The 27784-nt window shown below is 56.6% G+C and overlaps 4 protein-coding genes across 4 annotated transcripts; 2 read left to right on the forward strand and 2 right to left on the reverse strand.

Moving 5' to 3' along the window:
- INTS15 (integrator complex subunit 15) lies at positions 1-8765 on the reverse strand. Its single transcript, XM_082490571.1, has 6 exons — positions 8567-8765; positions 7381-7602; positions 5933-6098; positions 3526-4053; positions 1650-1689; positions 1-990 (listed from the first exon to the last, which is right to left on the reverse strand). The coding sequence occupies exons 1-6, from the start codon at positions 8756-8758 to the stop codon at positions 774-776; spliced, it is 1365 nt and encodes a 454-aa protein (XP_082346697.1). The 5' UTR covers positions 8759-8765; the 3' UTR covers positions 1-773.
- Positions 8766-11656: 2891 nt separating this feature from the next.
- On the forward strand, positions 11657-14961 carry LOC309677735 (deoxyribonuclease-1-like; the record flags this gene model as incomplete). The annotated part of the gene is made up of 8 exons (XM_082490607.1): positions 11657-11803; positions 12485-12573; positions 12741-12824; positions 12917-13032; positions 13902-14014; positions 14315-14469; positions 14548-14644; positions 14908-14961. The coding sequence occupies 8 exons, from the start codon at positions 11657-11659 to the stop codon at positions 14959-14961; spliced, it is 855 nt and encodes a 284-aa protein (XP_082346733.1).
- Positions 14962-16918: 1957 nt separating this feature from the next.
- Positions 16919-19998, forward strand: LOC309677762 (deoxyribonuclease-1-like 2; the record flags this gene model as incomplete). The annotated part of the gene is made up of 8 exons (XM_082490645.1): positions 16919-17065; positions 17365-17453; positions 18078-18161; positions 18279-18379; positions 18454-18566; positions 18830-18984; positions 19110-19206; positions 19948-19998. The coding sequence occupies 8 exons, from the start codon at positions 16919-16921 to the stop codon at positions 19996-19998; spliced, it is 837 nt and encodes a 278-aa protein (XP_082346771.1).
- A 254-nt stretch (positions 19999-20252) lies between these two features.
- On the reverse strand, positions 20253-27330 carry ECI1 (enoyl-CoA delta isomerase 1). Its single transcript, XM_082490770.1, has 7 exons — positions 27270-27330; positions 26711-26839; positions 25563-25690; positions 24790-24936; positions 23278-23399; positions 22391-22569; positions 20253-20764 (listed from the first exon to the last, which is right to left on the reverse strand). Exons 1-7 carry the CDS (start codon positions 27313-27315, stop codon positions 20598-20600), a joined length of 918 nt encoding a protein of 305 aa, XP_082346896.1. The 5' UTR covers positions 27316-27330; the 3' UTR covers positions 20253-20597.
- Positions 27331-27784: the final 454 nt, after the last annotated feature.

Here is a 27784-nt window from a genome sequence, read left to right on the forward strand (position 1 = left end):
TCTCACCCCAAAGTTTCACAACTTACTGACTGAAGCGTGTAAAGAGAGGATTTGCTGAGCCTGCAGGGTGGCGGGTGACTGCAGCCACAAAGGGGTTGTGTTCCCTCCCTAGCACGGGCCTAACGAGTTGCACCTTCTAATCGCTGTTTGAAAGATAGAGCGGCAGAATTGTTTTACGCTTCTTAAATTGTTTCCTTTAATAGGAAGTGCTGTTTTACTCTACCTTGTGCTTCTGAAACAAACATTTGTGTTCCAAAAATATACAGTGTACACATACTCTGTAGCTATAGATACAAACATTTACAAAGAAATGAGCAGGCTGGAGTGGACTAGCTTGAAAAAAAAAAAAAAAAAAAAAAAATCTCACACCTTTCCTTCTGGCCCTCCTAGAGCAAGACTAGCTGGACTCACCGTGACACTAACAGATCGGGACTACTGAAAAAACACGATTGAGAAATATCATACCTTGGTGATTATATGAAGCAATGCTGATCAAAAAAATTTCCACACATGGCAGAGGTTTGGAGTTCCTCTTGCCTTTTCCCATCCCCTCCTTTCGTCCCTACAATCTGCCTTAATATCTGCATCCCGCATCCGCATCGACTGCAGCCTGCCCGTTTATGTCTTCTCTACTGCCAAAGGGCTGATCCCTCCAGCGGGCATTGCTCAGCTTTACACCAAAGAGGAAAACGTGGTTCCCAAAACATTTGGTTTCATCTGCAAGGCTTCCTCAAACTAAGGGAAATCAGGTACAACTCTACAGTCTTAGCATTTTAGCGAATAGGTCGGTATGGGAATGTCATTCCTGGTATAAATGTTTGTACGGGGTGAGCCGGGAGCGCCGGGTGAGCTGGGTGAGCTGGTAGCGCCGGGTGCGCAGCGTGCGCAGGGTAGCCCAGAGGAGGAGTATGGATATGAGGATAAAATCCTGGTGGCAGAGCGCCGTGGGTTGGTTGCTGTACTGGACCTGAAATCACCAGCTGGAGCAGGCTGTGGAGAGAAATTCAGACAGGCGTGAGGATTATTTAGAGGCGGCTTTTGTTGTGGCTCTCCCCAGCCCACAAGTGCCTGGCTGCAAGGACAATTCATAACCAACACACTCCACTGCTGAGAGACAAGAGGACAGTGATTCAATTATGCTCTTTACAGCTTCCAGAAGACTTTCTTTCCCCCCCCCCCCTTTCCTGTTGTTTTGTTGTGTTTTTTTTTTGGGGGGGTGGGGTTTTTTTTGGTATTTTTTTTGTTTTGTTTTTATAAACTTGGGTTCTTTTTGCAAAGAGGCAAGAAGCAAAGCGCAGTTAAGCTTAGAGTCAGGTAAAACAAGCAGGGAACTGGGGACGGGACAACTCTGGGGCAAGTTCCACAGTGTAATTTCATTTTCCTCTTCTGTGCATTTGTTCTAGTACAGGCTGGGGAACATCATCTATATGGCAGGAGCCACTGAAGTTTCCTTCAGTCAAGACTCCAGCTTGCAAGGGAAAAAGTAGCCAGCACTGTCTATCACCTTTATCCTTGTGCTAAACTGTGTGTTTAGCCAACTGCCAGAAAGTAAACACAAAATTTTAGAGGAGATTTTTGTCTCAACAGCCCTCAAATGTGTGTCTTAGAATATGCATCACAACCAACACAGGTGTAGAAAGGTCTCTTACTTGTTATGCGGTAGCCTGGAGCACACCGTTCTCAAGTCATCTGAAAGAGGACAGAAGACATAACAATAAGGGTAAAGCAGAAATTTGAGTGATTTTCCTCTCCGCTCTCCTTTCTAGGAAGACGAGATTACTGGAAAAAGCTCCAGTCATCAACAGATCCAGAATCCCACTCCCAGGCCAAAAACTTCCATAGGAGAGAAAATGTTTCTCCATCTCACCAGTCATTACCTCAGCTTTTTGCACTTGACGCTTTATTGTATGTTTGACATTTAACTACACTGCCATATGGGAAATGCAGCTTCATTTCAAGGCAGACCAAGCCTTAGTATAGAATTTATGGTATCAATATGCTATCAAGAAGTAACTAAGACATAGGAAATACAAGGTATGACTCTGCCCACTGAATGTGGCATTTATGGTAAGAAAGGCATAGTGCAAAGCAAGGCAAAGCTTACCCAATACCTGTTTTGCATTGGTTTGGGTTTTTTTTGACCAGTGCTAGTATTAAAAAAGGGGTTGAGGGGGTTTTGTTGCTGTTTGGTTGTGTTTTGTTTTTTTTTTTTTAACTAAAAATTGCACCTTTTTAATATCTTAATGTCTTTTCCAGAACATTTCTTGGTAATATCTGTATGCCTCACTCCTCTGTGAGCTGCTCCCATCTTTTCCTTGGTCCCATTCAAGGAGTACTTCTTTCAACTGATTTTCAGATATTGATGAACAGTTTGTATTTGCCTCTCCAAAGCAGAACAACTAGAACCAAGGTATTTAACAACATACCCTGTTGCTAGAGTCCTTTCAGGAATAGCTTGAGAACAAACTCCTATCTTTGTAGATAAACACACCCTCAAACCCCTGAAATAACTGGTATTTCAGCAGCTACTTATACTGAATTACTTTCTACTTCTACAGTGAAAGCAAGCGCTCAGAATGTACCAGGTGAACTGCTATGAAAAAATGCAGCCAAAATAAGCCATCAACTAAAAAACCTCCATTTTTTGGCCTGTTCTTATCACACCCAGAGCTACTTTATGAAAGATTAAAAAAGAACATTGACATTTGACCAACAGCACTGGTTCAGCCAGGGCAAAAGCCTCAGGCACCTGCTTAAGCAGAGGCCACTCTCCGCAGCCAGGGTCTGCACTAACTGCCCGGGCTTTGGGGAGCTTTGATCCAAGAATCGCCTGTTTTCAAGAGAATGTATCAACAAAACATTATGTCTGACTGGCCCTGTGCTGTGTTAAGGCACTTCCCTTTTTCATCGCTGCAGGTCTTTTGGAAATAAGCGGTTTTGGCAACAGGAAAGAAAGACAAAAGCCACATTAGGAGGCTTCTTTAGTAAGTTTAACTGAAATCATACACACTCTAATAGGGTCTCATTACAGGAGAGCTGAAAGCCCAGAAGTTCCCGATGAACAGTTTGTTTGTTTTTCAAATTCCTTGTCTAGCACACCCACCCCATGGTTTCTCCTCCAGCAGGCAGACTGGAGAGGCAAACTCAGAGAAGTCAAATTGAAGCGCAATTAAACAGTGTTTTTTAAATAGCTACAAGCAATTCTCAGGGGGTCAAATTTGTCCCTGTGGCAAACATCCAGATATAACCCCCTTGTGCATGATGCGTGGTAGATCAATTCTCCAGCTCTGCAAAGCAACACACCAGTCATCTGCATCAATGATGTCTCCTTTCTTACTCCCCATCCAGTTACATTTCCTGAAGTACTTCCTGCACTGTCACTTCCTAAGAGAGGTAAACTACTAATTCTGCTGTGAACACATTGATCTTTACTCTCCCCATCCAAAAACTCCATCTTACAACATCCACACACTGGAGGAAAAGAATCCTGTGCCAGGGTCTCTGCCAGCCCCACCGACAACTTACCCCTAGTGCACAGGAGTGCTCCTGATGCCATGGCCACTTGCAAAGCCTGAGCCAGTCTGTCTAGAGCCAGTTCAATCTCTTTGGATGCATTGAGAGGATTGAGTTCATCAGATAGTCTGTTAATTTCCTCAACAAGCGGAACCACGTGGTCAAAGGGTACTAGGCCCAGCCGCCCATAAAGGTTCTTCTCCGTTAAATGCCCCTGAAGCATCATAAGAACCTGCAGGACACTTAGATGCAGTTTTGAATACAGCTGGTGACAATCTCTGTCTTCTCCTGAAGTCGAGTCCTTGGCAATTTTGCTCGGTGGGTGTCCATTTGAGAGAGAGGCTTTCTTCTTCCTTTTATAAGCCAAGGGGGCCTTCACGCACCAACGGATCAGTCCAGTCAGCGGGGTGAGCTCCAAAAACCCTATTGGCAGGTTGGCTGCAATAGGAGTGTTTAGAAAGGTGATGAGGATCAAGCGGGGGTCTTCAAAGATCCAGGAAACAATCAATTCGAGCAGATCCGAAGGAGGGATGAGGTCATCTGAAGACAGGAAAGATATTGTTGAGTAAGCTGAGCCTTGCACTGGAGCACAGGGCAGCAGTCTTTAATTAATATCTCACGTACTCCCTTCCTGCACTGTCACAATTACAAGTTCAAAATCTCCCCAACACTGCTCTTCTTTTCAAGACACCAAAGGTAGATGCTTATTTGTCCCAAGGAAGACACAACCACATTCCTGACAACTTCACCTTCTCCACCTATTCTGAAGACACCACCAAATGCCACCATGTATCCTCTTTCCCAGTAAAGCTTCTTTTGTCATTTTCTTTGTCTCCCACCCATCATCTGCTTGTTCTTTCTGTAAACACAGTCTCCATTTATCCCTTGCCACAGGAAGTACACTGGGCAAGGGAATAGGAAAAACTTGTTGCCAATTCCTTCTCCTCACCCCAATCATTCAACTAATTTCCTTTAAGACTTACCTAAACAAGGATGTCTTTATGGACAAACTTAAGACAACACAATCACGTGACAGGTAAAAGATTATAAGATCATGTAAAGCTTCAAGTAAGAAGTGAAATGTGGTCATGAACTGACGCTTGACTACAGACAAGAGAAGAATTGACTTCACAGTAACTATTGTGTCATCCCATCACAAGGGCAGGCTACCAGATTGAGCGACGTACTTTCAATTGTGAGTTGTGTACAGTGACAACAAAGGGCTCAGCACAGAACTATCTAGTCTTTCAGGGCCTTTTGCACCTGAAACGACTTACAGGACAAATCATCTGGACAATAGAATTACTAATGTGCACTGGATACAGAATTGGTTTTCAGCTTTCTTGAGACCTCCACGTACCACAGACACTGCTGTTTGTGTGACCGACCCCTGTCCTCAGGACATGCTGGAGACTGCCCAGTTACAGGCATCTCTTTGAAGAGCAAGCCTCCTTTTCTTGTGTCACCAATAACATCTCAAATAAACTAAGGGACTTTAAAAAATTACTTCCTACAACTCATGTTATTTCCCTTCTGACATGTCTTTTAATTAGTTCATGAACTTCCAAGTGGTTGCACAAGAGAGATATAAAATACTGAGGAAGACTATGCTCCAAGCTCTACCAAATACTTTAAAAAAAATTACAAGCTTGCATCTCTTGCTAATGCCAAGCTGTTTATCCGGAGAAGACCATGCAAAACACTTCCTTTATCAATAACAAATAGTATTTGCTTTTTTGGATGATGTGTGAGGTTGGTATTTAGTGTATGGTTGTTCCTTAGTCCACCATGAGCCCTCTGTCTCCCTCGCTCAGTAAAGGTAAATGAATCTTATTTTAGACCGCTACAAGTTTCTAGTGTCTGAGCAACAACCACCTGAGACAGGTCATATCACTAGCTGGTGACGCAGGCATTTAAAGAGCACATTGGAGGTACACTGTTGATTGATTTTCTTGTCCCTGCTCAACAGAAATCCTGCTCCAGCTTGCAAATGTTCAGAATTTGCATTTCCCCCCTTTCTGGAAGAAATTGCACTGACAGAGCCTATATGCTGGGTAGGTGACACAACATACAGAGGCCAAACTGGCCCAACCCAGGCCAATAAGCTTTCACTCCTAGAGCTGCTCAATCAATAAGGTCCCCCTGTCCTTTGCCCTCTGTGGAGAATGTTGCCCTTTGTGTCAGGCGTTACCTGGCTGCTTCTCCAGCAAGAACTCTCAATTCAGCCACTGCGTGGCTATTTTTATTCTCACCCCAGTGACAGATGATGCAACAGCCGCACCCCTGAGCTGCTTCTGGCATTAATTACATGGTAACAAGCATCTTTAGAATTTCAGCAGTTAATTTGCTTGCAACAGTTAATTTGGGTTGCATTATACTGCACCTCTTACTTTGAAAGACACAGCTTGGAAACACTTACCTGAAGAGAGGTCGTAGAGCGCTGTGACGGATGTAATGAACTGGCAGCAGAAGCGAGGACTGGCACTGAATATCTGTTTCAGCGTCTGGATGGACCCCGGCACCAAGTTGCAGTAGTCATCGACCAAGGCTCGGGCTAGCCTCACGCAGTACACAGCAGGGGTTCGCTGCAGGGGCAAGGGACGGCACACAAGGAAAAGTGGATTAAACCCTGTCACAGAAAGTTCTACAGAGCCAACTTTAAAGTTTGCGTTGCCTAAACACTCTGCCTGCCCACATCACCCAGCTGCTTTGCTGTTCCAATATTTGTGTTTCCACTTTCCCAAAATTAAAGCACACTTTCTCTCTCTGTGTGCATATCAAAGATCCACTCAGACAGAAATAAAATTTCTATTTCACAGTATTAAAATAGATGGTGATACTTCAAGTTTACAGTATCTGCAGTTTAAAATGAAAACCTTTTACATCAATATTTTGACTTGGACAGATTTTTTTCTACTATTTCAGCAACATAGTTCTGTAGTGCAACTAGTTCAGTAACCTCTCAGTTACACTTTACATTTTTAGTGTGGAAAAATTCTGTGCAATCCTCATGTCACTTAAGACCTGCAACCTGCAAAACACTACACCACCTTCTGCTAACCAGGTCACATCCCCTCTTCCTCTACCAAGGCCTCAACAGGTGGGACAAGAGGGAGCCCACAGAAACAGTGCTGGTCTACCTCCAACCACCTTTCCCTCCCAGCACAGTCTTTCTACTCTTCCCCTTCTGTAAAGCAGGTGACTTCTGCACATCCTGCAAAGGCAGCAGGAACAAAGATGCACTTCCCAAGGTCTACAGTGCGGAACCACAATGGAAAAGGGGGAGACATAGGAGATCCCTGACATAGGGCACTCACGGAAAGCAGACACCGGTATTTTGTGCCCAACTCTCAAGAGAGAGGTTCGCCTCTTCTGCTAACTTGCACATCAGGCACAGTTTATCTCCCTACCTCCAGAGCTGGGTTTTTTGGCCAACATGGCCATGAACTGCCATGGTTTTGTTCTCTGAGTTGGTCAAACCCTTCACTGACCCCTTTCAACTTGCAGGGCTTGGGGGAAGCGGGGGTAGGAAGGCAAAGGGGAAAAAAACCCAAACAAAAACAATAAAACCTTCACTGACAGTAGAAAAAAACCCCAAATTTCCTTCTGCCAGCACAGCACATAAATGGATTAGTAAAAGCTCTCCCTTATGCCGGAGCAAAGGAATAGATGCAAGTACAGATGTGGGGTGAACGTAGCTACAGCAGCCAGGTGCTATATCAGTTTAAACTGCTACAGAGGAGCAGCTGACTGCAACCGGCTATCACCAACCGTTAGGTGACACTCTGCCTCAGTTCACCCATACCTATTGCAGCACGGTCCCTCGCTCCTTCCTTGAGACTGCCCTGCCTACACAGAAGCTGTTACCTGCAGCCAGAAGGCAGCACACTCCAGAACAGGAACCCTGCACACAGCCACTGCCATGGAAACCAGCTTTCCTAGTAAAGCCATCCTGCTATCATCTGCTTTGTTTCCTTGAGGGCTGAAGAGAGATGAGAAAATGATCTGCCGGACTGAATCCTTGGTTTGTTCTTGGAAATAATTGCACATGATCTCAAGTAGCTGAAGTTCCTGAAGTGAATTCAATCTCTGAAAGAAAACAAAAGCAAAGCTGCAAAATACACTGGAGCTCTTGAAGAACCAAGAGCCGCTTTAGTGAAAGGACAGGAACAGTAAAAGCTGAGAGCTTCCCTCAGGTGTTAGAAACTCAAACTTTATGCGTAGTACATATATTTAAGCTTCCTGAACCACCACTGCATTTACCTAGTTAGACTGAAAAGCTCTAGGTCATATTTGAATACCTGGATACCCAAGACTGGTGCTTGCTGTACCTGCTAGTACTGCACACCAACTGAGATGAGACCAACAGCAATACTGGGGTGAAAAATATTTCCTCCTTCTGCAAATAACAGCACTAAGGGTGCTGCTGGGCAGATGGCAGGGGGTCACAGCTGGGTCTGGCAGCCCACCAGATGCCAGGCCCACGCACCTCGACATTCAGCAGCAGCTGTGGTTTCTAGTCGCTGCTCTCTGGGAGGTCCCCACCTCAGCTCCAGCCCGCTCCCAGCCACCTAAAAACGCTGGTAGGGCCCAGGCGCTGCACTGTGAGGCTGTGGGCAGGCCCCAGGGGCCTTGGGCCCCACCACACCTCCCTGGGACCCTGTCTGGTCTCCCAAAGTCCTGTCCAGTCCACCGGGGCCTTGTCAGCCAGGTCCCTCTCCACCAAAAAAAAACCTCAGTCAGCAGCCCCACAGGGACCCCATCCTGTCCTCTTGGGACCTCGGTCTCCAGCAGCCTCCCCCCCCCCCCCCCCCCCCCAGGGACCCTGTCCTTCTAAGGCCTCGGTCTCCAGCAGCAGGGCCTCGGCCTCCATAGCCACTCCCTGGGGCTGCGTCCCGCCTCCCAAGGTGCTGCCTGGCCTTAGGCCGCCAGCCCCCAGGGCCGGCCCTGCTTCCCCCGGGGCCTCGACCTCCACCAGCCCCCGGGGACCCCGTCCGGTCCCTCAGGGCCCCGCCAGGCCTCGCCCCCCACCCTCCCCGCGGTCGGGGCCCACCTTGGGCGGCGCGCCGCGCTCCTTGGGGACCTGGAAGAGGAACTCCTCCAGGAGCTCGGCGGGGCCCTTGTCGACGAGGGGCAGCGGGGCGCTCTGCAGCTGGCTGCTGAAGTAGATGTCCAGGTGGTACAGCACCTCCTTGGCGGCGCTCAGCGCGTCCCGCCGCAGCAGCGAGTGCCGGATGTCGCTCATGGCTCCGACCCCACCGGGAACGAACCCACCCCCCACCCCCCTTCCTCTTCTTCCTCCTCCTACTCCCCCTCCCCGCGTTCCTCCGGCCCGACCCGGCGCGGCGCGGCGCGGCCTCCCACAGCGGCGGAGGCGGAGGGGCACTACGGCGGCCCGCGACGGACAGAAAGGCCTCGCGCGCGCCCGCCGCCGGCAGCGCCCCCTGGCGGCCCCGTCTGCTGCTGCAGGGGGGGAGCGGCGGAGGGGGGGGGCGCTGAGCCCTGGGGCTGAACTGGGGGTCTTTGCCTACGGGGGGGGTGCCTGGCCCGGAGGGTGTGGAGGGGTCTGATCCTGGTGAGGTGTTGGCATGGGGGAGCTGATCCTGGGGCTGGCACTTAGGGGGTCTTTAGCCCGGGGTGGAGGGGGTCTGGCCCTGGGAGGGTCTTGGCCTGGGGGGGCCTGGCCGTGAAGGAGTCTTAACCCGGGGGTAGAGGGGTCTGGCCCTGAGGGGTCTTGGCCCCGGGGGGGTGCTGTTTCTGGGTCTGGCCTTTACAGGGGTCTTGGCCTGGTGAGGGTCCAGCACTAAGGAGTTCTTGGCCCGGGGATGGGGGGGGTCTGGCCCTGGGGGGTCTTGGCCCAGGGGTGCTGGCCCTGGGGCTGACCTGGGAGGTCTTGGCCTTGGGGGAGATCCAGCCCTGATGGGATCTTGGCCGGGGGGGGGGGGAGGGGGGAGGGGGCTGGTCCTGAGGCTGTCCCTTGGGGGACTCTTGGCCTGGGGGGGACCTGGACCTGGGGGGGGTTCTTGGGCCCAGGGTGGGGGTCCAGCACAGGGGGGATCTTGGCCTGAGGTGGGGGGGAGCTGACCCTGGGGCTCACCTGGGGAGCCACAGCCCTGCTGGGGGGGTGTCTTGCCCCAGCCCTCCCCACCATGGGGTGTAGGCCCTGGCCCTACTCTGAGGGGTACTTGGCCCCCAGGGGAGGGAGGGGGGATGCTGGCAGGTCCTCCCCAGCCCCTAAGAAGCACTGCCGGGGCCCAGCACAGCCCTCCTGGGAAAGGTGGCAGCTGCCTTCAGAGGCCAGAGAGCCAAGGCCACCGGGGCAGGGATGAGGTGAGCTGCAGGAGCCTGTGGGGTGGTGGCCCTCCCCGGTGTGACCTCCTGGGGAGAGTCTGGGGACAGGCACCACGGCAGCGACCCCTCGTTTTTCGGGACTCCCGGCTCGGCTCTGCATCTGAAGGCTGGTGCTGGTGGGCTGCTGCCATCCCCGGCATGCTCGCCTGAAACTGGCTCAATGGACATGTAGGGTTGGTGTTGGTGAAATAAACACTTTCTAAGAGCAACTGTCGCTGGTGGTGAGTGAGGGCTGTGCATGCCCTGTATTGGGGAGCGGCCATCCCCCATGAGGTGTCTCTGGGATTCGCTTACACCTCGCAGATCTCTCGTTGGCCTTTTTATGGATTCAGGCACGTTCTCAGCCTTACCTGTGGCGGGAGGTGTTGGCACTGGCTGAAAGGGTTGTTTCTTTCACTGAGCAGACCTTTGTTTCTGTGAAAAATGCCATATGGAGCCCGCGGCCTCGCACGCTCCTTGGCTGGGTGACCACTTGGCAAGGTGAGCGTGTCCCTCCCAATAAAGGCAGGTGCGGCTCCTTCCCCTTCCAGAGTCCTTGGAAGACACCAAAGGTACGTCCTGCTCCTCTCTCCTCCCGCGCTCCGGCAGCTCCCCTCTTCCACGTCGCCTTCTCCAGCTTGGCTCAATTTTGCCAAGACGCTGTGCTGGGGCTGAGTCTGGGCGCTGCTCCCCACCATTACTCAGGATGGACAGGGTCCTCTATGGGTGCCTCTGCCTGGGAGGCTGCGGAGGCTGCAGCCTCCCCTCTCCAGGAGTGGGGAGGACTTCTGGGGCTTTGGGCAGTCTGTGGCATGGCCAAATTGTAGCATTACCAAATCGTGGCGTTGCCAAATCGTCGGGTTACCAGATGCAGGGACGGCGGTGTTATAGATGGTAGCATTTGCAGCTGTAGTGAGGACACAAGCGGGAGAAGTTGAGGATTTAACTGGAGCAGCTGCCCCAGAAGAAAAAGCGAGCCTGGGGGCAACAAGCCCTTCCCTAGGTCGGGCTGCAGGTGCACCAAAAGCCGGGGGGTTTGATGGTCCTCTCAACCCATCTTATCAGGGCTCCCGGCTCAGGGTGCCTGGGCTTGGGCAGGGTTCAGATCCCATCCACTGGTGAAATATTACCCCGGGGAGATGAGCGCCAAGGGAAATACTTCCCAAATTCCTTTCTCTGCGGGTGGGAGCTGCTGCACTGCCTCGGCAGGGGGTCCCGGGTAACTCCAGCCTGGGTAAGGATGGGGCAAGGGCTGTGCTGGGGGGCAGGAGGGGCAGGATAGCCCAGGTGAGGATGCTCCAGACTGGGACAGAGGCAAGCAGTGGTGTCGGGGGGGGATCCATCCCTTGGTCTGTCCCAGCATGGCTGCTGTACGGTTTTTTGGGTCTCTGGCGTAGACCCAGTGAGGGGTGGAAGAGGCACAAGCCAAGGGACCTTGGTGTTCCCTGGCCGCTGCCACCCGCCACGGGCCAGGAGAGACGTCTGGGCTGAGCACGGTGAACGAGGAAGTGACTGTTCTGCGCCACCATGAAATGGCATTTGCTCCTTTGCCAGTGAATTATCCACTCCAGCCTCATGGGCGGTCTGGCCTCCCTCCAGGAGGGACAGGCAGGATGAAGCCCCAGGTGAGGCAGGAGCCAGATGGCTGGACAGGGGTGCACTATCCCCCAGTCTTGGTCATTTACGGGAAAACAGACGCTTCCCAGTGAAACCAGTATGGCCAGTGGGAATACCCTCGTCACCCCCATCACCTCTGCCAAATCCCCCTCCCAGCCAGGAGGGCTGAGCCTATTCCTGCCCCTCTGCATGCAGGATGGCATCCTCGAAGCTGGTGCTGTCGCTGCTGGTTGCAGCTCTCCTGCTGCATGTGGCTACCACGCTGAAGATCAGTGCCTTCAACATCAAGGCGTTTGGGGACAGCAAGATGTCCAACAAGACTGTCGCAGATATCATTGTCTCTGTGAGTGCTGGGGGGAGAGGAGCAGTCCTGGCCATGCTCTGGTCTCTGGGACGCAGCCAGCTTGGGGCAGTTGGACACCAGCTTTGTGCAGGCATCCGTCCATCTGTGTGTCCATCCGTGCATCCACCCACCCATCAATCCGCCTGTCCACACACCCCCATCCATCCACCTTTGCCTCCATCCATCCATCCATCCATCCATCCATCCATCTCTCTGTTCATCCATTCATTCACCCATCTGTCTGTCCATCCACCCGTCTGTGCCTCCATTCATACATGCCTCCATCCACACCTCCATCCATCTGTACAAGCCTCCATCTATCCACCCATCTGCTCTTCCCGCATCACCATCTCCAACCTTGGCCCATCTCCACTCTTGCTGGTCCCCAACCAAGGATGGGCGATGCTTGGATCTGCCCGGGTTCCTCACTCGGAGCAGCCTGGGAGCGAGAGCTGCTGGGATGGTGGGTGGTAGACAGACAGGTATTAGAGGGCACTGTGTCACCCCAGGGTTCTTCCAAGCCAGAGGACACCAGCAGAGGAGCTCCCCCCCTGGCTGTGGGATCCCTTCTGCTGTCCCGTTGCCAGCCTGGGAGCCCTCACAGCCGAGCCCAAGCACCCATGGGTGCCCCCATGAGCAGCTCCCGCCCAGGGGCGAGCAGCTCTGAGCTTTTCCCCCTAGATCCTGTCGGAGTACGACATCACCCTGGTGCAGGAGGTCCGGGATGCCGACCTGAGCAGCGTGAAGAAGCTTGTGGACCAGCTCAACAGGTGACCCCAATGGCCCAGGGCAGGGGGTGCCTGCAAATGGGATGCTGGGGCAGATCCCATCTAGTGTTTTGCCATGCTAGAACATCTCCGTCTCAGCCGGAGAGAGCCTGATGGGTGCTGAGGGGCACTGGGAGCCTCTTCTCACCCTCTCCACATCTTGCTCCCAGTGCATCCCCACACCCATACAGCTTTTTGGACAGCATCCCCCTGGGTCGGACCACCTACAAGGAGCAGTACCTCTTTGTCTACAGGTAGGGGATACTGCCAGGGCCTGGTGACCCCCATGTCATTCAATGTCCCCCCCAGCAGCCCCCAAAGGGGCTGCCCTGCTCTCCTCCCTCAGGTCGGACATGGTCTCTGTGCTGGGAAGCTACTACTACGATGATGGCTGTGAGTCCTGCGGGACTGATACCTTCAGCAGGGAGCCCTTCATTGTGAAGTTCTCCTCGCCCACCACGCGTGAGCAGAGCCGGTGTTGGGGGCTGTCTGGACCTGGCACAGAGTCCCCTCCATGCAGGGCTGACCCCAGAGCTGTGCCTGCCAGGCAGGGGGATTGCACCCTGGAGCCCAGCTCAGGGGTTCCACCAGGGTTCTTCACTGCTTTTAGGCCTTCTCCCACCCATGAGTGCCCAGGGGTCCTGGGTACTTGCCCAGCATGGCTGGTACTGCCTGCTGTTTCCCACGATGTGCCATCTCGCACCATCTCCCATCACGTCCCATTGCCTGTCGTCTCCCACCATGTGTTCTCTCCAGCTGTGTGCCATCTCAAATCTCCAGTTGTTTTCCATCACATCCCACATCCCATCACCTGCTGCTTCCCATCTTGTGTCATATCTCACCATCTGCTTCCTCCAGTTGGGTGCCATCTCCCCTCATGTATCATCTCCCATCGCCTGCCATCCCCCATCGCCTGCCATCCCCCATCGCCTGCCATCCCCCATTGCCTGCCATCTCCCATCATATGCCATCTCCCATCTTGTGCCATCTCCTGCCCTGTGCCATCACCTCCACCTCCCAAGAACCTCCCCAGGGCAGACACCCTCTCCCATCTCTCTCCCACCCCTATCTCCTTCCCAAAACCATGTTGGCTTGGAAAAACTGATGGGAAACAAGCAGCAAACCCCAAACCATGTGTGAAGGGACACAAGTCCCCACTGGAAATCGTGGCCTGGAGGCCAGGCGGACCACAAAAAGCCAATGCACCCTTTCCCTTGGGCAGCTTTTCCCAGCCGTTAGCTGGGACTTGGCCCAGAGTGGTCCCTCAGGGTTCCTGCTCCCTTCCCGGGAGCTGCACCCGAGCCAGGGGCTGATGGCTGTCTGTCCGGCAGAGGTGGAGGAGTTCGTGATAGTGCCCCTGCATGCTGAGCCCAGCAGTGCAGCGGAAGAGATCGACGCGCTCTATGATGTCTACACTGACGTCGTCAACAAGTGGGCGACTAACGTAAGCGGCAATGGGGAGCTTGGCTCCTCCCTTGGGCAGCCAGTTGGGCTGGGGTACGGCCATCACACATCCCAGCAGCCATCCTGGGATGGATGTGTCCCACGGAAGACCTCTTGTACCCATCGGAGTGGGTGCCACCCTGGCAATGTCCATGCAGGGAGCTGCTGGGTGGCTCCTCTGCCATTACTGGGGGCTTGTCCTCCTGTGCTGAGGAGACCCAAGGGGGGTCTGGTAAGATTTTAGGGAACCCTTGCTGTCCTGTAAGGTCCATGGGCAGGGACACAGCATGCTGCCCCACAGAACATCCTCTTCCTGGGCGACTTCAATGCCGACTGCTCCTACGTGACCAGCAGCCAGTGGCCATCCATCCGCCTGCGCTCCCTCAACGCCTGCGAGTGGCTCATTCCTGACAGCGCCGACACCACTGTTGCCAACACCGACTGTGCCTATGACCGGTGGGTGCTGCGGTGGTGGCGCGGGGGCTGCTGCAGGGGAGACTGGTGGGCACTAACACCCCCATGACACCCTGGCAGCATTGTTGCCTGCGGCACCGCACTGCGCCAAGACATCGAGCCTGGCTCTGCCACCGTCAACAACTTCCAGAAGACTTTCCACCTCCAGAGCAAGGATGTGAGTGAGGGGCTGGGGCACACGAGCCCACCGGCATGGGGATCCAACACACCACGCTTCCTGGGAGCACGGGTGGGCTCCCCGCTGCCCAGAGTGCACCCAAGGGTGGCCTGACCCCAATCCCTGCAACCCCCCAGCCTGAGCGTTTTGGGGTCTGGTCTAAATTTGGAGGTTGGAGCGGAGTATTTGGGTCCAGCTGGCCACGAGCGTGGTGGTGGGTCCAGATGAGCTCAGCCACCTCTCTGTTTCCCCCCTGCCCTCAGGCTTTGGCTGTCAGCGACCATTTCCCGGTGGAGGTGACCCTGAAAGCCCGCTGAGCTTGTCCCTGCACCGGTGGCTACCAGGATGCCCCGGCACGCACCTGCATCTCCATGGGAGCCCACACACCACCAGTGCCAGCCCAGCTGCCCACCGCCTCTGCGAGGAGCTGCTCTTTGGGGTCTTGTGGTAGTGGGATGCTCTCCTCTTTCATTAAAAAATGAGCCTTTTCCAGCTCTTGCAGCTCTGGAGGAAGGGTCTCTTCAGCCCCTCCCAAGCAGCTCCCAGCACCCGAGCCCCCCATCTCTCTGCCAGGGGCAGCCCCAGCGGGGCTGGAGCCAGGGAGGTCCCTGGGGTCCCCTCCTGCCATCGAGAGCCCCGGACCCACAGGGTGGCAAGCGCTGCTCCCCTCTGAGCTGCCGGCGGCAAAAACAGGGACACCGGGAAGGGCTTAGGAGGCTCCGGGCAGGGTTCCGCCACCTTGCCAGGTCGCAGGATGCTCTTCAGCCGGCCCAGAGGCCGCATCCTGCTGGAGCCCGCCTGGCTGCGGGGCGGCTGACGGGGCACTGACGGTGAGGGTGGGGGGAGGCAGAGGACGTGAGTCAGCTCCTGGAGGGGTTCGGTGCCTCCCAGGGGGGTTTCGGTGCTTGCATAGCACCGGGGGACACTGGACTCATCCCGTGACTGGGCGTGAGGATGCAAAACCCGGCAGTGCGCATGATAGCCTGGCAAGCCCCAGCATGAGCAGCCATCGCCTCCTCGCCCGCCTCGCTGTCGGCATCCCGGCAAAGCCGCCCGCTCCCTCAGCTGGGGTGACGCCATGCGCCGGGATGACACCATGTGCCAGGGTGATGCCATGTGCCGGTGCAGGGAATGCCAGCTCCACTGGGGCTGGGTTGGCCCACTAGTGGGGCTGAGTTGGGTCACCAGTGGGGCTGAGTTGGGTCACCAGTGGGGCTGCTTTAAGTGACAACTGGGGCTGATGTGGATCACCAATGGGGCTGTGTTAAGTGACAACTGGGGCTGATTTGGGTCACCAGTGGGGCTGTTCTGGCTGGCTGCCGGGGCTGCTGCGGGGGTTCGCAGCCACCCTCTCTTGCCGAGGCTGGCGGCGCTCAGCCGGCCTGACCCAGACACCCCGCCATTTCCTTCTCTCCCCTCTAATTACACCATCTGAATCACCCACGTTAAGGCTATTGCCCTTTGCTGCCTGCCTGGCTGCCGTGCCCCACGCTGCGACCCAGGGGACCACCCCGGCTGCAGCACCCCAAGTCCTGTGCGCCCACCCAGCCCTGCTGGGGTGCCCCGGCATCACCGCGCCTCCCCGGCCACCCTTCGCCGCGTCGGCACAGGGGCGGCTATGCTGGCCCCACCCTGCCGCTCCGTGGGGTTTTGGTTTCCCAATGTAGGAAGGAGCTCAAAGCTGTGCCAAAACCCCCACGGGGGTGTCCGACTCATCCTGCTTTGCCGGAACCTCCGCTGGGAATAAAGCCACTCGTCCGGCTGCCGGGAAGGCAGAGGTGCTGCGCACTTGGCAAGGTAAGGACGGATCCGGGCTCAGCACCTTCAGCCGTGAACCGGGAGGGACTGGGATGTGTTGGGATGAGCTGGGATGAGGAGTTGCTCTCTTGCCCCAACAGTGTGGGCTGCGATCAAGTTTAAAGATGTGGAGCAGCTTGGGGTGCAGGTGGCGGTGGCTGGGGGTGGTGGGCGATGGAGACATCCCAGTGGGGAGCAGAGCTGGGCGATCCCAGGGGCTGGCAGAGGCGCTGCCAGGCAGATTCACCGCAACAGGATGGGATTTACCTTCCCCTGGGACCAGCAAGCTGGCAGACAGCCCATGTCGGCTCCACAGGCTGCTCCGGGAGGTGCCCACCACGGCACACTGTTGCATGCCAGGACTTAGGAAGGAGTACTGATATGGATTTTTTTTTGCTCTGTCCCCAAATCCAAAGCAGTTTTCTGAGTTCAACTCCCATTGCTGCATCCCTGTGGCTCAGCATCCCTCCTGGCAGGATGGGGACCATGGCGCTGGCACTGTCCCTGCTGACCACCACTCTCCTGTGCCCGGCCACCGCCACGCTGCGTGTCGGTGCCTTCAACATCCAGGCGTTTGGTGACACCAAGATGTCCAACGAGGGAGTGGCGGGCATCATCATCAACGTGAGTGCAGCTGGGGATGTGACAGGGATACGTGGGGATGTGGCCATGGATGGGATAGCTTCCTGGTGCGGGGATGCCCTGGGTGGATGAAGGCTTGGTGGGGTGTCAGGCACACCCGTGGTTCCTCTGAGCCCTCTGTGGGTACATCTGCCCAGTGCCAAGGGACATGCAGTTCCCCATGGTGCTGCACCCATCACCACACCGGGGTGCCTGTCTGGGAGATGGGTGGGAGACGAGAGGGTGGTCCTGAGCCAGCACCAGGCTCCCCCTCGCCATCACCATCCCTCTTGGCCCCGCAGATCCTGCGCCGCTATGACGTGGTGCTGGTGCAGGAGGTGCGCGACTCCGACCTCAGCGCCGTCACTGAGCTCATGGAGCAGCTCAACAGGTACGAGCGGGGCTGGCGCTGAGACCGCCCGGGCAGAAACGCCGGCATTAGGCAGGGAAAGCCAAGCTGCCGGAGCGATAGGAGGCAAAAAGAAAAAAAAAAAACTCCATCAGCAGTTTGTTTTTGGAATAAGAGAAAAGTGCAGGGTTGGGGCCAGGCGGATGTCACTGCTGCCTTGTTGAAAGGCGGCGAGTGCTCCTGACCGAGTACGCCCAGCCTGTGTCCTCGCCCCTTCAGTGTCCCCTCCAGCACGGCCACAAAGCAGCTGGAGCAGGGAGGGTGACGCCAGGCTCCGTGGGGCCCCGGGCTGCTCATTAACCTAATTTAGCTTTGTTGCAAATGAAGCTGGGGAGCGTCCCTGCAGAGAAAGGGGTGGCAGGAGCCGCCCTGCGTCCTGCCTGTGGCCGGCCGTGCCCAAGGAGCCACCGCGGGGTGGTGGGGACAGCAGGGTGGCTTGGAGTCACTACACCCCATGTCATGCCATGGCCTGGGCATGGTGGCTCACGGGGATGGCAGAGCAGGACTGGCTGGTGCCCACCCCACGGCCGGCCAGCCCCTGGCCGTGCCAGGGCCACCCCAGGATGGTGCCAGCCATGTCACTGTCCTGCCTTTGCGTCTCCGCAGTGTGTCCACGTCCACATATGACTACGAGATCAGTGGCCCCCTGGGACGGGACAACTACAAGGAGATGTACCTCTTCATCTACAGGTAACAGGGTTCGGTGTGCTGCTGCCTATCCCGCGGCACCACAGGGCCACTGATGCCATGGAGGGGGCACAGGGGCCATGCCAAGTCCCAGGAACACTGTCCCCTTTGGTCCCATAGGACAGACACTGTGTCCGTGGTGGACATCTACCAATATGAGGACCCCCAGGATGTCTTCAGCCGGGAGCCATTCATCCTGAAGGTCTCAGCACCCCGCACGAGTAAGCAGGAGGATGGTTGGCCCCAGGTGGTGACACAGGGTGGCCACAGAGCTGATATCCCTCTTCCCTGGCAGAGGTGGAGGAGTTTGTGCTGGTGCCGCTGCACTCTGCCCCGCACGATGCTGTCGCCGAGATCGACGCGCTCTACGATGTCTACCTGGCCATCGTCAGCAAGTGGGGGACCGATGTGAGTGGCACCAGGGGTGGCACTGAGGGTGGGCACTGAGCCTCAGGGACCGTTCAACCTAAGCTGGGTCCCCGCTCTGAGGCGAGCGCGGCTGGTGCGAGGGTGGTGGGATGAGGACCCTGGTCCTGCCCCGTTCCCTGCCCCAGGGGATGTCCCAGCACTCAGGGCTGACGTGAAGCAGGGTCTGGCCCCCACGGGAGGGCTGGTGTCGGGGGCAGCCCCGTTCCCCAGCCACCACGAGTCCCCCCATCTCCCCGCCACAGAACATCATGTTCCTGGGGGACTTCAACGCCGACTGCGCCTACGTCCAGCCGAGCGACTGGTCGTCCATCCGCCTGCGCACCAGCGATGTCTTCAAGTGGCTGCTCCCCGACACCACCGACACCACTGTGGGGAAGTCAGACTGCGCCTACGACAGGTGAGTGCTGCCGCAGCTCCGTCTCCCCCTCCCCGGCACCCCCAGTGCCCCCCTGCCCGTCCCACACCATCAGCGGCCGAGAGCAGGGGTGGGAGCTGGACCCACCGCCCGCATCTCCCTGGCAGGATCGTGGTGTGCGGAGCCAAGCTGAAGAGAAGCGTCATGCCAAATTCAGCTGCCATCTACAATTTCCAGCGCGCTTTCCAGCTGGAGCAGGAGGAGGTGAGCTGGGGTCGCAAATTTGGGGCTCAAACAGGCACCAACGCTGAGCTGCTCCCGCTGCGGGGCTGCCGACGCCTGTTGGGGATTAGGCAGCCTGGTGCAGCCACATAGCTGCCGCATTTAAGTATCAGCTCAAAAATGGAGTTGAAGCAGCTCCAGGAGAAGCCTGAACTGGCTCTGGCCATGGCACGGTGGCCCTCCCCAGCACCTCCCTGCTGGGACACCAGCACAGCCCTGCCTAAGGCACGATCTCCTCCTGGGACACGGCAGCCTGCAGCCGGCTAACGGGGAGCTCAGGGTGACAAGGGACCCATGGGTGGTAACGGGAAGGGGGATCTGGGGCCATTGTCCCTGTGGGGAAGAGATGAGACTCATGGGGTTCTTTGTGGCCTTCCATGTGCAGGCCCAGGCATGGCCCAGAGTCTGTGGCACTCCAGGGTGTGGGGTGATCCAAACCCATCTGCCACCACCCATAGCCGGCACAGAGTGCCCAAACGAGACACAGGGGTCTCAGAGGGCAGACGTGCCCCTGCCAGCGCCTGCCCCAGGCCACGTCTGGGCATCTCTCCATGAGAGGTGCCAAAACTGGAGCCTTGTGTGTTGAGCGTCTCAGGGTTGGGGGCACTGAGCATGCCTCCAGCAGGCAGAAGGTTCTGGCAGGGCAATCAGCTGCTTTACCACCCCGGAGAGGGGCTTGCCAAACCCCTGCGTTACACCTCCCCACCTCTCGCCCTCCTCCAGGCCCTGGCAGTCAGCGACCACTATCCGGTGGAGGTGAAGCTGACGGCTTGAGCTCCTCCTGCGGCCGCAGACCACGATCCAGCTCCAGCTCCCACCAGCAACCCCTGTGAAGGCTCTCCCTGCAGCCCCATCCACGAACCCCACAGCAGGATGCTTTGGGTCCTGGTCTGGAGAACACCCCAGCCCACCTGGCTCATGGCAGAGCCCCCCCAGCCCACCACGAACCAGAGCCCACGGACAGGCCACCAGCCAGGAAGCAGTGACCGCAGACAGGCTGGAGAACGAAGCACCCATCTCCTACCTCATCGAAGACTTTATTGACAAATCTCATTTCACAATTAGGTGTTGGACAGGAAGGAGGATATCACAGGACCGGCAGGCTCGGGCCACAGCGGTGTCACGACCTTCTCCCTGCCCGTTCCTCGGGGGAGCTGAGCAGGCAGCTCTTCCCACTCTCAGAAAAGGCAGCGGTGGTGTCAGGCACTCTACGGGGACTAAGGGGAAGGGGCGGTTGGGGTGGCCACAGGAGCAGGCAGCGCATCACCAACTGCTGACACTGCAGACGGCTTCACCGTTAAAAGTCTACACCTACTGCAGTGTTTCGGAGGGTCACTCAAGCTCCTGGGACTGGACCCTGGCCGACTGGCTCCTCAGCCCTTCTTCTTCTTCAGCATTTCCATATACATGCGAAGTGACTTCTGGATGGACTCTTTTGAGATGAAGCTGATGAAGTTCTGAATGTCTTCCTCCCGGTGAGCTACCAGGCGGTCCAACACTGCCTTCCTCATCATGGACTTGGTGAGCTGACGGGCATGGTCTGCGGAAAGGAGAGCGAGGATGGGGAACGCGCATGGTCCTCACGACCAGCTCTCGGCCACTGCCACAGTGGCGCAGGTGCCTCCGAAGAGGAGGGCCCACACACCAAAGGGCTCTTTAAACCAGCAGGGAAAGGTGTAAGAAAAACCTACCAGCTGGAAGCTGAACTGGATAAATTCTCACACAATAAATTATTATCTGTACCGCTCAGTGGGGAAACAACTGATCTACTGGGACAGATGACAAAAAGTTGTGCGCCTCCTTCTCTTTGCGCCCTCCAGAGCCCAGCCCCCACCCCAATACACACCACTGGGCTCAGGACAGCAGTAACTGAACAAAATTCTCTGCTATTTGAAACGGCTCTGGCTCTCAGCTCCCTCAACCCAACCCCTACCACCTCTGCCAAGACGGTCTGCTCGTGCCAAATATGCCATACAAAAGCCAGCAGCACTGTCCCCTCCAGCTCATCCCGACGGCAGGCCTGAGTCGTTCCGCACGAACACACGGATGCTGCCGGAGCAGCACTGCCTGCTGGAGCCAACCGAAGCCTCGAGCACACATCTGCATGCGCACACACACACACACACAGAGCCATGTGCAGTGATGCGGCAGCACATCTGTTGCACAGATGTTGCATACGCGCTCTCAGCGTGCTTTAACTGTGACAGTGAAATGATGAGCAACCCCCTCTGTGTGCTGGCAACCCCAAATCACTCCAGCACCTGCATGCTACAGACACCTTCACCCAGAGAGACTCCCCATGGCTCTGATTTAGGGCTCTGGGGCAGAATCTGCATGGTGCCTCCTGGAAGTCAGGAGAGAGCACAGCTGAGACACGCTCCCCATTCTTGGGGGCTGAGGTGTCACCCTAAAACCAGGACAGCAGCAGAGAGAGCTGTTTAGGGACCCTCTTCCAAGACTGGGACACAAAGTCACAGTCCTGGGACCTGCCCACTTCTGCCCAGTTTCATTCAGATTTCTACAGAAAGAGCAGCCGAAGGGCGATATGCAGTGTCACCTCCCTGCAGCACTCAGGAGGTGGCACAGGATGGGATAGCTCAGGTGTAGCCCTGGCCGGCAGAGAACCCTCTCCCAGCCCAGGAACCACGTGCTGCCACTCACAGAGCAGCCCAAACACGCAGGTGATGTCTGTGCTTGCTGTCTGTCCTCATGCCTCCATCACCATCCTCAGCTCAGCAGAGTGCTGAGAGTTGATCCAGACCACAAAGGCGGACTGGTAGCCATCCAGGCACTCTTGCCCAGCCTGTTCCCTCAACTCCATGGCAGCTTTCCTGGAGTAACACCTCCACCAACAGACGCAGATTCAGCTTGTCTCTGGAGCTCAGGCACCTCTGGATTGACTCAGCAGGGCTGGCAGGGCAAGCCGAGCTGGAGCCACATGGCCTGCGCACCCAGCGCAGTGTCCTCCCAGGTGGGGCCACTGGCAAGCCCATCTCTGCTAGCCCGAGGCTGCCTGGACTGCTGTGCTGAGCTTTCCTACCTCCTAGCCATCCACACCTTCCCTTTAAATGGAAACTGTTACGTAGCTCCCAGGTCCCAGCCCCAGTACTGGTCCGTCCTACCCAGATCAGATCCCCTGTTCCTCTGCCAACGGTGCCACCCTTACCGGGAAGGGCCAACCACTGCGCCATAACAGCCGCAGCCTTCTCCTGGAGCTTCTCCTCGGGCACCAGCTCGTCCACAACGCCAAATTTGTGGGCCTCGGGTGCGGGGTGGAGGGAGCCCAGCTGGAGGGAGCGTTCAGCAACTCGGTGTCCTACAACGTTCACAAACGTGTCCTTAAACCTACAAGAGATGGGAGAAAAAGCTACGGTCAGGGAAAGAAACACCCAGCAACAGCTGCACCCAGATGTCAAAGCACGCTTGGTCCCACTTCCCATGCACGGGTCTCTAAACAGCAGCTCCAGGCTCAGCCGCGCTGTGCGAAGTCAGGCGAGCGGAGCCATTTTTGGTACTACCCCAACAGAGTTCCCCCTCCTCTCAAGGAGAGCCGCTCTATTTACGCTCAGTGCACAGTGTCCCAGAGCTGTGCCTGCTTGCTGTCACGTGAAAGCTCCTTTCCAACAGCACATTCACACGTTCTTAGGGCAACCAAGGGCCTGTGTCTTAGTATATTAGCGTCCGTACACTTTCAGGGATCTCCACAGCTCTGGGATTTTGTAGGTACACAGCGTATATCCAGAGAAAAGAATATTCCCAGACTGAGCCTGACCAGGGAGATCTCCCAGCACTAGTTTGGGAGTTGAATGCAGAGTCAGAACTGAGGTCCTCATTGGTGAAGGATGTGAGGACATTGTGCAGCCTGAAAGCTTTTCAGATACCTGCAGGGTAGGACAGAGAAATGAGGTGCTGTCTCCTGCAGCTGCAACGACCTGATCACTGACACATAAAACTACACCTCAGCGGCCACTTAAACCGATTAATAAACTCCTCGAAGATTAATTCTTTTTGGAGACCTACACGTGACACCAGAAGTGGGAGGCACTGGCCTACCAGAAGGGAGCCACAATGCCCAGCTGGGCTTCGTTCAGGCCGATGCTGAATTTGGGGTTCTCCACCATGATCCTGTAGTCACACGACAAGGCAATGAGACAGCCTCCCGCCGGGCTGGACCCCTGGCAAAGAGAAGGAAGGAGTGAGTCTAAGTCATGGTTACAAACCTCCCTGCGCCCCCAGCCCCGCTGTTTCCTCCGGAGCAGGGAAGGCACAGGGGGACAGAGCAGATGTCCCCCGAGTCTCTGATCACCCAACTCAAAAAAGCCCTAAAGAAGATTTCTAACCAGTTTTACCAGCATTTATTCTTCCCACTTTCAATGCTTTTTGTGTCTTGCATTTTCCAGCCTGGAAATCTAGTTAATTGATCCATGTTACTCGGGTCGCAAACGCTGCAGTGGAGATTTGCTACAGCATTTCCTTGTAACCTTACATGAGTTTTCAACCCTACTTGAGTTTGTAACCCTAAGTGCCACAGAAACAGTTTTGTCCAGGGGCTTTCTAACACCTTCCGTCTATAAAACTTCCATTTGCGACCACCTTTGCCACGACTTGGTGCTTGCTTAGCCCTGCAGAGGACGCCCGTGGGAAGCCGCTTGGAGACCCAGCTGCCTTCAAAGACAGTCTACGGACAGACACAGAGCCGTGAGCTGCCGAAGTGGCACCGCACTGAAAAGTGAAAACAAGACACCGAGCAGGTAACAACCCATCTACAGACACCGAGATTCAGATAGCACTTCCCTGCTGGCCTAGAACCACAGCTGGAGGAGAAATCCTGGTGATAAAAGAGCTTATGACAAACCGCACTGCCTGGGGTCTGAAGTATCACTGCCCAAAGGGCCAAGGACAAGCACCTGCGGCACTGCATGGCTGCCTCCCATCTCCTCCCCTCTGCCAAAGCAGTGCAACGGCCAAGCAAGTGACCCTGGGCAACTCCTACAAGTCTCATCAGTGAGAAAGCAGCCGGTGGGGATGTGACAGGTGTCCTTTGGACTCCTCCTACACCAACCGCTTGGCTCCTCCGACACTTGCCTGCCATTGATGCCCCTCTGGACTTTACCACTGGACACTTGCCTGCCATCGATGCCCCTCTGGACTTTACCACTGGCCCATGACGCTCCTCCTGGTCCTCCAGCCTGGAGGACAGGCTCCCAGCCGAGTTCTTGGGGCAGGGTACATCTTTGGCTGCACAAAGGGCACCTCAGCCCCCATCAGCAGGACATGAGTGCCGTGCAAGCTCTCCACTGCAGCCAAAATGGTGCTATACCCCGGCAGTGCCTGCAGCTTACATGGACCCTGCAACATCCCACGCTTCCATACCTTCCCACACCCCAACGCACCGAACTGACAGACGTGTACTTTGCCCAGACATCCCAACAAATACATCCCTGTACTTGTTTCGGTACTGACAAGCCTGATTTTTTTGGCTGTCCCTGCCCACGCGCTGCGAACAAGCCACGACAAGTGACAGACCGCACAAGGTGATGAGGAAGGTGGATCTAAAGGACGTACATTGACTGCAGCGACTGTCACCATGTTGGAGCCGTACAGCCGGAGCCACATCTCCTGCACAGCTCTCCAGAACTCGGCGTAGTGCTCCGTGCTCTTCCCACACATCTCGGTGATGTCCAGGCCAGACGAGAAGATTTTGGGGACGGCCTGGAATCGGGAAAATACAAACGTCACTGGGAGTGACCAGGGGTGACCCTTTAGCCCTCTAACGCACCCAACCTGGCGGCCTGAGGAAAGGGAAAGTGATAATTAAATACGACATAAACCAGGGTCTTTCGAGGTACTGAAACAACCTCTGCAGTGCTCCCACAGCCTGGATCATCCCATCACCACAGCCTGCAGGGCTGGGACTCTCTGCTTGCAGCACAATTTCTCATTATCAGGATCCCTGTGCAGGTACATCAGCCACACAGCACAAAACCTGCACTGTCCCATTCCCAGGCACCACCTTGTACCCATGTCATGTCTGAAAATAAACACTGGCTTCCCCTCGCAGCTCAAAAGATCTCAAGGGATGTGTCAAGTTTGCAGATAAGCAGCTTTGATTTTAATGACAAATACCAATACTCTGTTGCTGTCCTTCCACTAGAAGAGGGCAGGGAAGAAAGAGCACAGCCCTTCCAAGAACCCCTTCTGGAGCCGATCAAAGCTGCCTCCTGGCCCTCCCGTCCCAGTGACCAGGGAGCCAAGAGACCAAACATGAGCAAGGGAACGGCACCCGTGCCCACCAAATTGCCCCACAACTCGCACCCCAAGCTCAGGACAACACGTACGGATGTCAAGATCACACCCCGGCAGGCCCGGTTGTTCTCCAGCTTCTCCAAACCTATGCAAAACTCGGTGAGGAAGTCCAGGCTGAGGCTGTTGACTGGGGGGCTCTTGAACTTCATCGTGGCGACGCCTGTGCCGTGGTAAACACAGAGACATCAGAATTCCCCATCACAGCGGCATGCGCTGCCTTGCCCAAGGGAGCTTCACCCTCCCCCCTGTTTCCCCGCTCATCCCAGGTCGTGTCTTTCCACTCCTGGCTCTTCAAAAAACCCCCAGAGCTTCGGGGCCGCAACAGGGCCCTGCCTTTGCCCACATCTGCCTGCAAGCCATGGCTTGCCTCAGCCAGTGGTGGACCCAGAGTACGAACCTGCAGGCGTGCGGTGGCCGCATCACGTGTCCCCAAAGATCAGCCACCTTTGGGGTCTCGCCGCCCGGCAGCTCCCTTCTCTCCTGGCTGACTGGATAAGGTTGAGCCTCCAGCTTCTACCACAGCAAACATCCCATGCCCAGGGGATCACACACCTTGCTGAGCTCACCAGCACCACTGCCACCACTGTGGGAAGGGCTCTAAGCTCTTGTCCCCTCCCAAATGGCACTACCCTACCCCAAAAGCTCCTCACTGAGTGCTTAGTCTGGGTGCTGCAGCCCTGCCCAGGCTGGGGACAGCACGAGGACGCAGCCAGTGGCCCGGCAGCCAAAGGCAGACCCTGGGAAGCCTCAAGAAAAGGCACCCTTTGTGGGGATGTGGCCCTGTGACAGCTATTCCTGGCAGCCAGGACACAGAAATCCCCAACAGCTGCTCCCTGGAGGAGCGCCTGCCACTCTGCCAGATCCTCAAAGCAGGGACCCTGCAGAGGGGACCACGCATGGGCAGGGGACAGGGCACAAGGTCTGCCCACGTTGACAGCTAAGGGTTTGCCTGTGGCACCCAAACAGCACCCAGCCACTTGAAGTGCCCACAACCGGTGAGACTCCTGTCCCCAGACCCTTCTCTCCAAGGGACCTAAGCAGCTGAAGTTGGAACATCTGTGGCTTTGGTGGCTTTCCATGTCCATGTGCTGTGGGACAGGCATGGGAGAGACCCCACTGCCTGCACCCCACAACACCCTGCGGGGTGCGGGTGACACCGACGAGGTGCCACCTGCCATACCTGAGCTCTCGTCCAGCTCCACCAGGATCTTGTTGTTGCTGAAGGCACGACACGTGGCGAGCGGGAGGCCGGGAGGCTGCCGGGTGGCTCTGCCCCACACCGGCGGCCGGTGGCAGAGGGGCAGCACACCTGGGGGGACAGAAGCGGGTGGGGTCAGGCAGGGCACAGTCCCCACGGGTATGGCGTGTGCTCCCCAAAACTGCTCTGTACAGAGAGGGTGGGGACATGAGGACACCCTGACCCACTGAGGGAGCACATGGGGCACTCCGACCCATAGTGGGCAGACACAGGGGACAGCCTGACCCACTGAGGGAGCACATGGGGACACCTCGGCCCATGACAGGGGACAGGGAGGACAGCCATGACTCACTGAAGGAGGGCGTAGGGGCACCCTGGCCCACGGTGAGGGGACACGGGGGACACCCTGATCCACTGAGGGAGGACATGGAGCACTCTGACCCACGGCGGGGGGACACGAGGAGGGGTCGTGGGGACGCCGCCACTCGCGGTGGGGGACACGGGGACACGCTGACACGGAGGGAGGCGGGACCGGGCGCACCTGACCAGGCGATCCGGCGGACGAGGGTCGGCACCGCCGCCATCATCTTCTGCCGCCGGGTCAAGGGTACGGGGCGGGGCCTCGGCCACGCGTCACCGCCCCGCCCCGCCCCGCCCGGCAGAACACGCCCCCCGGCGGCAAGAGGCGCTCCCAGGTTGAAGCCCCGCCCCTCGTCCTGAAGTCCCGCCCCGACCCTGAAGCCCCGCCTACGGGTCGGCCCTGCGGCGCGCACGTGCTGCCGCCCCGTGGTGGCCCGCACGCCCCAGACTGTATGTACTGCCTACACCGTCCTGTCCTGTACTGAACTGTCTTGCCCTGCCTGCACTGCCTGCCCTGCCCTGCCTGCCCCCCTTGCGTTACTGTGACACCCCCCACCCCACTGCCCTCCAGGAGCTGCCCCGCACGGCTGGACCCACCGGGGCCACACACCTGCGGTCTCCTCCATGCCTCCCCCTGCCTGCAGCTCAGCACTCCCTGCCTGGCCCTGCCCTGTCAGCCCCGGGGAGCTCCCGGGC

This window comes from Vanellus vanellus, assembly GCF_965231255.1.
Source record: "Vanellus vanellus genome assembly, chromosome: 14".
NCBI lineage: Eukaryota > Metazoa > Chordata > Aves > Charadriiformes > Charadriidae > Vanellus > Vanellus vanellus.

Bases quoted from the DNA above. Each gene is read 5' to 3' on its own strand.
- INTS15 (XM_082490571.1), bottom strand. From the start codon at position 8,758: ATGAGCGACATCCGGCACTCGCTGCTGCGGCGGGACGCGCTGAGCGCC. The intron at 1,690-3,525 runs GTAAGTTGTCGG...GTCCTCTTTCAG, and splicing joins AGCACTCCTGTGCACTAGGG to ATGACTTGAGAACGGTGTGC. The intron at 991-1,649 runs GTAAGAGACCTT...TTCTCTCCACAG, and splicing joins TCCAGGCTACCGCATAACAA to CCTGCTCCAGCTGGTGATTT.
- ECI1 (XM_082490770.1), bottom strand. From the start codon at position 27,315: ATGATGGCGGCGGTGCCGACCCTCGTCCGCCGGATCGCCTGGTCAG. The intron at 24,937-25,562 runs GTACGTGTTGTC...TCCCGATTCCAG, and splicing joins GGGGTGTGATCTTGACATCC to GCCGTCCCCAAAATCTTCTC. The intron at 23,400-24,789 runs GTACGTCCTTTA...TCTCTTTGCCAG, and splicing joins TGACAGTCGCTGCAGTCAAT to GGGTCCAGCCCGGCGGGAGG.